General features: G+C 42.1%; 1 protein-coding gene across 1 annotated transcript; it reads right to left on the bottom strand.

The window, feature by feature from the left end:
• Positions 1–622: 622 nt before the first annotated feature.
• Positions 623–3,795, bottom strand: LOC112844729 (piggyBac transposable element-derived protein 4-like). Its single transcript, XM_025904358.1, has 2 exons — positions 3,157–3,795; positions 623–2,976 (listed from the first exon to the last, which is right to left on the bottom strand). Exons 1-2 carry the CDS (start codon positions 3,321–3,323, stop codon positions 1,287–1,289), a joined length of 1,857 nt encoding a protein of 618 aa, XP_025760143.1. The 5' UTR covers positions 3,324–3,795; the 3' UTR covers positions 623–1,286.
• Between the last annotated feature and the right edge of the window lie 7,253 nt (positions 3,796–11,048).

The raw sequence follows: 11,048 nt of genomic DNA, 5'->3' as shown, positions 1-11,048 counted from the left end.
ATAGTGTCCTCCTGTTAGTCAAACACTCTGACTGTTGAACATAGTTCAGTCTGTACATGTCTGTCTCTTTCACTCAGAAACACGTTTTCAGATTCATGGATTCAATCAGTTGATGTTTGAAACTCTTCTAAATGATTCCTTGTGAACTTCTTCCTCTTCAGTCCTTTAAAGATGGAAGCTCCCATTATTCCAGGATCCACATATTGTTTTCCTGTCTTTTTCCACTGAAAGCTTCACAGTGAATATCAGTATGTTGTATTTTTCTGAAGCTCAGTTCGTATAACCATAATATTATATTTGTACTGTTGTATCATAATGCATTTGACTTATGTGATAAAGAGCAAAGAGTGCAATAAACATTTGAAGCTAGTCTTGTCTTTTTATAAATATGTAAATATGTGTGTATGACATTACACATGTTGTGTACCTGCTTAGTTCGTATGAACCATGAAAACTATCACAACAGATCCTGGTTAAGAATCTGCTGGAATTTGGACATTAGATTTGTTTTGATGTAGATCTTTTAGAAGCCGTTCCACTGTTAAGACAGGTGTTTATTTGTCCACAGAGGAACGTTTCCCCTTTAAAGAGACTTTTAACCCTTTAAGACCTACCATAGAACAAGTCCGCCAGACCCTATGTTTACATTTTTACATACTGTAGGCCCATTTTTTTGAGTATTTTAACTTACTATACATCAATAGAACCCTTATATCCCAGATTTTAATAATATGTGTGTAACAAATCCACAGTAACTATAGAAATTGCTAAAAAAGTGCAATTAACCACAAAAAATTTGAAAATCGTTTTTTGTTTTTCACATATTTTTGTTGATACAAAAATATCAAAGCTATATGGCTCAAAATTGTAAATGAAAAAAAGTTGTACAAAGTCCTTTCAAACTACACAAAATTTATTTGGAGTTTTTTCATCAATTCATTTTTGAGATACAATCATTTTTATAAACACTAGTAAAAAACGAAAATCAATAAAATGCATATGGGGCACAATTTAACAACATGACAATAAAAATACAAGATCAAAATGAACTATTTATAATAGTACAATACAATAACAGTACTTATAAGTGTCACAGGAATTTATATACAGAAAGGCACAGTCAAATATTGCTGTTCAGTAGCCCCGGTGGAGCATAACCAAAAAATAAATAAATTCATATTTTGCACAATTTGGCAACATGACAATAATTTAAAAAATAGTTTATAATAGTGCAGTAAAAGTTCTAAGTGTCACATTACTTTTTGAGAGAGAAAAACAGTCAAAAATCATTCTTCAGCAGCAGTAGTGGAGGTGTGATAGGCCCTATGACAGTTCCTGTCCACAATGACGCACAGAGCCACTTTGCATGCCTCACACTTGAACGGTGTGCACTTCCCACACAGCCTGCACCTCTGGCGCCCCTTTGTGGCTTTTTTTTGACCAGATGCCCCTTCAACAATGGCAACTGGGATGTGTTGGTAGCTCTTCATTCCTGATTGTGAGGACACCCCACAGAGTTCAGCGATCAACTGCTCCTGGAAATCCTGGTGTGTCATTGGCTGCTGCTCCAGTCTGCCACAGAGCTCCTTGCTGACCAAATAGCTGTTTGTGACAGCAATGTCTATAAAGTGGTGCAGCACTGTCAAATACCACTTCCTGCTCTTTCTCCATGAAGAATAGGAGCCAATCAGCTGGTCTGACAGATCAACTCCTCCCATAAAGCGGTTGTAGTCCTTTACAGCTGATGGCGCTGGCACATCAATTGCTCTGTGTTGTCCTTCAGCCTTGCACATCCTTTTCACAGTGTCCCCTGAGAAGGCACTGTGCAGAGTTGAGCACACACTCACCTCCCTTGTGTCCATCCACTTGATAAAAATGAGAGGGCCCTCTCTGATCCACCTGATTGTCCCTCGTGGAGATTTTTTTGTCAGGGCGTTAAGTTTGGTTTTTGGGACTCCAACTCTAGTGTCCCGAAATGTCCCACATGCTCCAAACCCCAGATCATGAAGGTGGTGAAAAAGTGCTGGGCTTGTATAAAAGTTATCACAATAAATGTGATATCCTGTTCCCAGGTAGTTTTTGTTTATAAGTGCCATCACAGCATCAAATGACAGCCCCTTCCCAGTTACCAGAGTTGACCTCCCTGTATAAATGTTAAAATCCACTGTGTAGCCTGTGTTGTCAGATAGCACAAAAAGTTTTATCCCCCACTTTGTTGGCTTGCTTTTTATATATTGCTTCAGGGCAACTCTGGCTTTGGTGGAAACCATGCGCTCATCCACAGAGAGGTTTTGCTGTGGGTGGTATGCAGCTTTGCAGGCTACACGTAAACTGTCATACAGGGGACGTAGTCTGTGCAGGCAGTCATAATCTGTAGTTCCTTTTTTTCTGTCATTGAGAGTGTCTTCTGCAGGGTCACTCATATGAATATTCCAAGTGATGGTGAGGAACCGGTCTCTGGTCATGACCTTAGAGGGATATTGCACATGAAAAATCGAATTCACACGCCAAAAATCTCTCATTTTAGGCAGCTTTAGAACCCCCATGTAGAGTGTTATGCCAATGTAATGGTACAGTTCAGCCTCTGTGAGATCAGTCCATGTGAATTTTTTGCCTGCAGCAATATTTTTAGCTGCATTTTTGTTTGTGTTGACACACAGTGTTTTTATAGCAGCACGGTCAAAGTATATCTTGAATAGTTCAGATGGCGATGGACAGTCCACACATTCTGAAAACGGCAGCTGCACACCTGGCTTTCTTTTTGGACAGAAATTCGGTAGAGGATGAGGCAAGCTGTCAGGGTCCTTTTCACTCATCCAGGCAGCTGCATCACCGGAGAGTGACCTGGAGCGCTTGCCTCTTTTTGCCGGAGGACAAGTCATCCGACTCCTTCCCCTCCCTCTGCTTCCCTCTGGTATAGGGGCTGCTTCAGTTGAGCAGGAGACTTCAGTTCCCTCCTCTTCAACATTATCAACACTATACACAAAAGAAATTATACCGTCTGTTCAATTTGTATTGCACGAGAGTAATATAATGGTGCGTAATTTGGGCAAAATTGTGTTGTGGTGCGAAATTTCTCTTTTGCACCGCAAACGTAATTTTTCCTACTTTTCTCTATCACAAAAAACATTATTTTATTTCAAACAATATACATACTTGTCTTGGCAAGGGTCAATCCCTTCAACGAAGTCGGCCTCATCCTCACTGTCGGCAGAATCAGGATCCGACATATGGCCAGAAGCACCGTATTCACAAGGGGCGGTAATCAGATCCAAAGCTTCGCGCAATGTGAAGTATTTGGTGTGTCTGGATTGTCGCTGCATAATAATGTGGGTGGATGTGTTTAAGTATGTAAAAAGTGTGTGTTGTGTGTTTTGTACAGGTGTATGTTTCTAGAAAAAACGACAGTATGCGCGATCGAGAGAAAAAACTAAATTTCCCGGGGAAATGACGTCACTTCCTGTTGTTGTTGGACAGACCCACGTGATAGGTCACGGTGACAACATGACCTATCACGTTAATCAAACGTAGGAAGTGATGTGAACAGCTGATCAGATCGATAAAGAGTCTCGGCTCGGGATTATGTTTTTTTTTATTTGGTCGCTTTTTACATGATTTCTGCAAACATATTAGAGGAAGGAAACATCTCTCTGGGAAAAGCTGCATGTGTGATATGTAAGTACAACTTCTCCAGTTTCATATGCAAAAAAAATTATTGCGCTAGCTTACGTGGTTGCAGTGATACAGGGATTTAAAAATAGATATGCAAATTGTAGCGCGGGCGCTACGCTCGGCTCTAAAGGGTTAAACAACGTACAGTTACTGTGTAACCTTGGTTCTCTGAGTGAGAGACTAGCTCTCCACTCCGTTACGTATTCCATATGTATGGTGTATCACCCCCCTTGGTCGTGGCGTGTGGATATTCCTTTAAGACACTCCAGATTGACCGGCCAAACTCCACAGCTCACCTATAGAACAGCTGTGCAGACGTGACACCGGTGATAGTTTGATTGGAAAGCGTCTCGGAGGTGGAGAGTGTTAAGGGTTCAGAAATTGAGGAGGAAGACCAAAAATAATGACCACTGATCCTGCCGGGTGCAATTAGACGACATTTTAATGAATACACATGTGGAGTCCAACACCGTGCAGATTCAGTATTGAACTGTCTTACAATAGTCAGAACAAAGACTTTATAGGGTTGGGGTGATACTGCCCCCCCCCTCTCAGACACAATACAGCATACGCCAATTCAAAACCACAACTGTTCAGTTAACTTTTAACACAGTTTAAAGAACATCGTCTTCGGCTCGAACCCAGGTGCTTCCTGTCACCATCCTGCCCAGGCTTATCTGTCTGGAACATCAGGTCCACGTTCTGCACAAACTGTCACTCATGCAGGCACAATTTTGCAGTTGCAAGCAAAACATGATTAAACTCTTACCTATATAAAGGAGTCTACAAATGTGTGTGTGTGCGTCAGCCTCTGCTGCCCTTTATTTCACCCTTCACTTCATCAGCCACCAGACAGAAGGCCAGCACGTACACAACTAAAACTATGTGTGTGTATGTGTGTCTCGTCCTTAAATGCTCTCTCATCTCACCCGTTGCACTTCTGACCTTTCACCAGAACAGAGGCTCATCCTTCCATGTAATAACCTAACTGGAACTATATATATAATATGTTGAATAAATGTTTTAATCAAGAGCCTCCACTAAAAGCTTAATCCAAAGATATAAATGCATAATAAAATAACCTGCTCTTAGCTTGCACTCAGACTCTGCTTTCAGTTTCACTTTTGCAAAGCATGGCGTTTCCTGTCTCCTTTTACACAGAGTATATTTCCTGTCCTTGCAGTCTACACAGAAACATTTAACATTATAGGAGCATTGAAAAGCATTTAGAATTATAGATTCGACTCAACAGCTTAAAGTGGTTCTTGCTGGACCTGTAATAAAAGCTTAATTGGGTGCCAATATGTTTAAACATCTAAATGCAATATCAATATTAATAATTAATGGAATAGTAATAATGATCATAAAAAAATAGCAACAAACAATAGCAGCATAACATTCCAGCACTCCCGACAAGAGATAGTGTGTCACTCGAAGAACACAGTAACCATATGTTCGCTAGCCTGTTCGCTAGCATATTGAGACTATCTCTCCACTCCGTTACATATTCCATATGTACGGGGTTAATTCTGTAAGACACCCCACGAGGAGAAAGTGCAATCGAACCACAGAGAGTAAAGGTGCCAATGAACCACTGACAAATGTACATATATACACACCAACCCAGTCAGGGCTTCGCTAAAAGCGAAGGCCAAGCAGACTGCCGGGATACACAGAACACCAAGCTACCAATTAGGATCCCACTGGTCGCGTAAGCCTACGACATGTGGGCAATACACCAGACAGAGAGTTGGCGCTACAGGCTCGAGAACTCTCACTTGTCACAGCGAGGTCCGACTGGCACGTGAACCGGTGAGCCGCGGGCAACACACCGGGGGAACACAGCCTGCAGTAGCATGCCAAGCTAGGGATGTGACCGGTCCATCCCCAGGGCTCAAAGCCGCACTGTGCTGTCATCAGACAGGGACCGGCAGCCTAGCTTGCTAAAGTGGAGGGCTGAGCATGGCGATGACCCGAAGGTCCACCCCCAGCACCGTCACTACGTGCTGTCCACAAGCAAATGAGCAACAAGATTGAACTTGAAAAAGAGACACCCGAGGTCAGTCATAATATCCCGGCTCACTGAGTGGGCCTGTACTGGCCGCGTAAACCCGTGACACACAGGCAATGCACCAGACAGGGAACCAGCGCTGCAGGCTGGAGAACTCTGACTGACTGGCTTAAGTGTCAGACACAGTGAGGTCTGACAAGCATGTATACCCGCGGCACGTGGGTAATACACCAGAAAGAAAGCTGTATGCAGACAGGAGAGCCACAAGAGTGAACTCAAATGAGACACTCGTGCACAGCCAGCGTTGCAGGCTGGAGAACACTCACTCGCTGGCTGACGTATCAGACACAGTGAGGTCTGTCTGACACGTGAACCAGCGAATCGTGGGCAACATGCCAGGGGAACAGCCTGCAGCTGCAGCAGCTTATATGCCAGACTGGCTAAAAGAGGCTGGAGAACTCTCACTCTCCACAGCAACGTGCGACTGGCGCGTAAACCGGCGAAATTTGGGCAGCACGCCAGGGAAACACAGCCTGCAGCTGCAGTGCAGCCGCTAAAGTGGAGGGGCCAAGCTAGGGATGCCACCCAAAGGGTCCAGCCCCAGAGCCAAGAAGCCACCCTGCTCGAGCAATGACAGGCTGGAGAATGCTCACTCGCTGCAGCGAGGTCCAACTGGCGTGGGCAATACGCAAGGGGAGCACAGCCTACTAAGCCACTCGAGCACAGCAGCTAGCTAAGGCCATGACAGAAATCCTTGATATGCGGATGGTGCTCCAGATGGCAAGTTGGAGCTGGCGGCGAGCGCTGAGCTGTTAGTAACATGAACTCTTTAACTGCTTGATGTTGTTGGATAGAAACTGCAAACACGTCATTCCCACAATCCCATTTAAACTGTCTCTTTAAAACAAGCCTTTGGTTTGGAAACAGCTGAAAATCTACTTTAGCAAAAAAGAAGTGAAACATGTAAAAACATTTTAATCTAACATGAATTAAAGCAGAAACCGACTGAAATCCAACAAACAAAGTAACCAACTCAGAATAGAAACAAAGTGTTGCTTTGTACACAAACAGCAGTAAATGAAAATCATTAAATCAGGCGTGTGTCGTCCTGCAGAGGTAATGTGTGTGTAAATGTTGTTGTGTGTTTGCGAATAAATCCTCCATCATGTTTAATGCCAGCTCAGCTCTGTTTCACACACATGTTCATATTTAAAGCTGTGTGAGTTGGAGTGTTTCTACAAACACAGCAGTCAGAGTGGAAAGAGTGGATGTTGTAGGAGGTGTTTGTGTAGTGAAGAGTGTCTGTAGGACTCCAGCTGCTCCAGCAGGCGTCTCCTTTGTGCTTCAAACACAGGCTGCATTTGAACCTCGTGTCTTCTCTCAGTAACCCCTTCATTGAATCTTAATTCAGCACATGTTGTAACCCTGCTGATTTCTGCAGGTCATTCAAAGGAGAGCATCCTGTGGAACATCAGCTTTGAGTTTGAAAGAAACATTTAGGGTCAGATTTACTGACGTCTGCAGCAGCACAAAGACTTCTTTAGATGGTAAAAAGCTTCTGGATTTACTGACGCGGCTCTTTCTCACTATTCAGTTACACCAGTCTCTACTTCATAAGTTCACACAAAAAATGGTCTACATGTGTGAGCAGTTTGTGCTTCACCCGACTGTAACAGGCCAGCCCAAATAAACTCCTCAGCTCTGCGTTGTGTTGTATTTTTAAAGAACACAAGGAATCTGTGCAGATTTATTTCCTGAGTGGAAATATAACAGTGTGGGGTCAGTACAAATGGCTTCTCCACTCCGCACATAGCACACTCTGGTGTAGCTTCAGCAGACTGACAGTAATTTCTGCAGCCCACTGTTTCTGCTCCAGCTGAAAATTTTTCCTCTTAAATGCAAATATTTTATTGTTAGATTTAATTTAGAGTGTTAAATATCAACACTTCACCGAGTTCTTTTGATTCTTCATCCGATGGAAGACAAAACACTGCTCAGTAGATCATTTCACACTTAAGGGAGATGCGTTCTGCATGACACGGTGCCGCGGATCTAAAAATGGTAATGCGTTTTTATTATCAGCTCTCTCATTCTAGTCTAAACAACAGTGTCTCAGTAACTTTCCACTAGAAGATGGTCACCTGTTATCTACTTTCTCCCAGGCATGCGTGGCGTGAGTCTACAGCCTTCTACCCCCCAAGGACATGTAGTCTAATGCCTTTATTTTGAGGGCCGTGTTCACTTAATACAATATATGGTTATGTGGCATTTTAGTTCATATAAAGCATAGAATTGAGGCACTTCAGATAATTTCATCTCAACAAGAGTCAGCTGTTTAAAAAAGATGGGATGATTTTCCATCAGGGGATATGATGGGTGAAACTCAAAATATCATGACAGCTCTCCAAGTAAGATGTCAGTACTAAATAAAACGGTCCAGTTATGAAGCTGAACAAACCGATTTACTCAGGAACAAATCAAACACTGAAATAAACCAAACAGTAACATTTTAAGTTATCTTAGTGACTTATATGTCATGTTCAACCTAGCCAAAGACTGAAAACGATGTGCCGGGAGTTTGCTGTTCTCACAGGCTCTAGTGAGGCTTGAACCCCGGCTAACTATCGAGCTGGTGGGTAACAGACATCTCCGAAAATGTTGGAGAACTTTTGCAAATATGTGATGTCTTGATAAACCGAGCAGATATTTGAAGTCTGCACAGCTACATTCTCGCCTGAAAATATGTTAAAAGTTTATTTTGTGGCCCAGAAAGAGTAATATTTAAAAGTCTTTAGCCGCGGTCCTCTGCCATTGACGCGTCTGAGTTTTGGACAAAATGTATTCTGGGATATTTAGCTGTACCAAGTCCACATAAGCCACCGATGCATGCTCGTTAAAAAAGGAGGAGCGAGACCACATCCGGGAGTTTTGAGCGTACTTGGCTTGATGGGTACTTGGAACAGTACTTGGTCTTGTCACGGGTTCAGAATACTAAGGATGAGAACAAAACAACAATGGTCCAGAAGACTTTGGTCAAACAACGATTTTATTGAACACACGCGTGGGGAGATGGATACTGCACACAATCAGCATAGATCTCCGCCCAAAAATACACTTCAGATTGCTTTTATAACATAAGGGTTTAACGCCCCCTCTTGCGTTTACAAGAACATAATTTGCATCTTAAGAACATTATTTGCCTCTTTTACAGACAATGAGCAATTTTAAGAGCTAAATGCAGACACAGAAGTTCCCCTTTCTAGCATCTTCTTCCAAATAAGGCGATGGTCTCAGGTCTTTGAGGTCCCCATGGACTTGTCCTCATCTTTAGCACATCTTCTGTCACCTGTTACTAAGCAACTCAAACACAGCAGGTTGCTGAATGCATTCAGGCCTTTGCTCAGGCCTGTTTCTAGATTATATGTGGTATGTGTGTTTTGTAAGCGTTTATGCAGTTTTAACCTTCTATAGCTCCAAGTCACTTACACAATAGCTTGTCTGGACATCGCGCCAAACAAAGCTTACGACCTTTAATTAATTGACTGAGCTTCAACTCTTTAATAAGCACAGAAATGCAATATGTGTATACAATGATTATGGCTGCACCTTTAATCAAAGGTTAATGTGAGGCCAGCATGTTTAATAGCCATCTTAATGCAATATCAATGCTGCAGAATATATTGTAGCTGTAAAATAATCTCTTTAATTCCACAGTCTGTAACTGATGATGTATCACAAGTCCACGACAACACGAGTCCACATATTGAGAAACAGCCTCAGAGTCAGCTTTTGCCAGTATTCATTTTGTTTTGGTTGTCAGTGAATTATCAACTAGTAAAAAGCTGCCGCACCAGACAAACCAGTGTTCCATGTTAACTGGTTTTTATGTGAACTGGTTACATTTGTTCATGTTTTTCACTCTCTGTGTTCCAGATGTCGGCTCTGCAGATTGCTCATTTTTATTGAACGTTTGTCTCCGTTTGTCAGTGTATCTGATATTTGATCAAAGACCTTGGCAAATAAGCTTTCCAGTTTGTGCCAGTGCAAATGCACATACACATCATTATGTTCTTCAGACAACAATTATTTTAATTAACTCAGAGTAAGTGGTGATGGTCGCAGACAGTTAATGGGTATTGTGAAAAATCATCTTAAATAATCAATCTCAGGTGTTCTGGGCAATATCAAACGTCTCCACTGTGTATTTGTAATGTTTTATTATACCTTAAAATAATAAATGAGTTCAGGGTGCTGGGAATTTAATTCTGAGAATGAGTCATTTAACAATTCACTACAGAGACCTCAAACAATAAATATACTTCTCATCTTTACCTTCATTTTAGTACAATGATTGTCTCAAAGAAACGTACTAGTACATCTCACACTGATTAATAAAGCACTTAGCATTAGATGATTCAGATACGATACAAGTTTATCGTTTGCTCTCCAAATTGCGCCTCATTTTAAATCCTGTTTATCATCTTCGACTCGGGTCAGTCACTCTGAGGGAAACACAAGTTCCAGCAGCTCTAAGCTCAGGAAACAAAGTACATTTACTTATTTTGTGCACAATATTGTGATGATGTTATATTGAACAGCAGCTGCCCAAATTAAACTGTGATTATCACCAGGTAACCTGTGTGTTTCCCCAATCAGCAGCAGGTGTTAACCAGCTGACAGGTGAGCAGAATGTATGCAGGTAAAATGAGGGTCTGTTGAGCTGATCGTTGGTGTCAGGAAGAAAATGTCAGCTTCTTATTAAGTTCTGAATTATCTTACAGAAACACAGAGACACAAGACCAGGCAGAATTTCATTGAAAATAATCTCTTGAAAAGGAGCTTTAGACACAGACATACTGAGACACTGAGGACAAGACAGACCATGTAATATACTAGAACAGACTCATAACTAAGAATACATAGAATAACCTAAACTAGACTTAAAGGCAACCTGTTAATAATACTAAAACCTTGTCATGGTCCTGGGTCGGTGACCCAGCGCTTTGAGTTTATGATTATTATTTTCTAGTTTATTCTGATTTTGTATTAGTTCTTTGGGTTGGTTGTCGTGTTTATTTTCCCTACCTGTGTCTCCCTCTGTGCTCTGTTCGGGTCCCCGAGTTTTGTGTTGTAAAACAGTCTGTGTGTCCCCTGTTTTACTTTGTAGGTCTGTGTCTCGTTATGCCCATTAGTTCCAGCTGTGTTCCCTCCTGTGTGCCATTTCCTGATTACCTGGTGTGTGTATTTATAGTTTGTGTCTGCCTGTGCTCCTCGTCGCGTCGTCTGTGTTTCTCTGTGTATCTGCCGTGTATTTAAGGTTATTCCATGTTTCTCCGTGTCTCTCTGCTCCTCGCTCCATGTCCTA

The sequence above is a fragment of the Oreochromis niloticus genome, unplaced genomic scaffold, assembly GCF_001858045.2.
Source record: "Oreochromis niloticus isolate F11D_XX unplaced genomic scaffold, O_niloticus_UMD_NMBU tig00001025_pilon, whole genome shotgun sequence".
In the NCBI taxonomy this organism is placed as follows: Eukaryota; Metazoa; Chordata; class Actinopteri; order Cichliformes; family Cichlidae; genus Oreochromis; species Oreochromis niloticus.
Note: the sequence above shows the minus strand (reverse complement) of the source record. Positions and strands in the feature narration are given on the sequence as shown.

Excerpts from the sequence above, each read along its gene's own strand:
- LOC112844729 (XM_025904358.1), bottom strand. The coding sequence starts at position 3,323 with ATGCAGCGACAATCCAGACACACCAAATACTTCACATTGCGCGAAGCT. Across the intron at positions 2,977-3,156 it reads ATTGACCCTTGCCAAGACAA|TGTTGATAATGTTGAAGAGG; the intron begins GTATGTATATTG and ends TTTTGTGTATAG.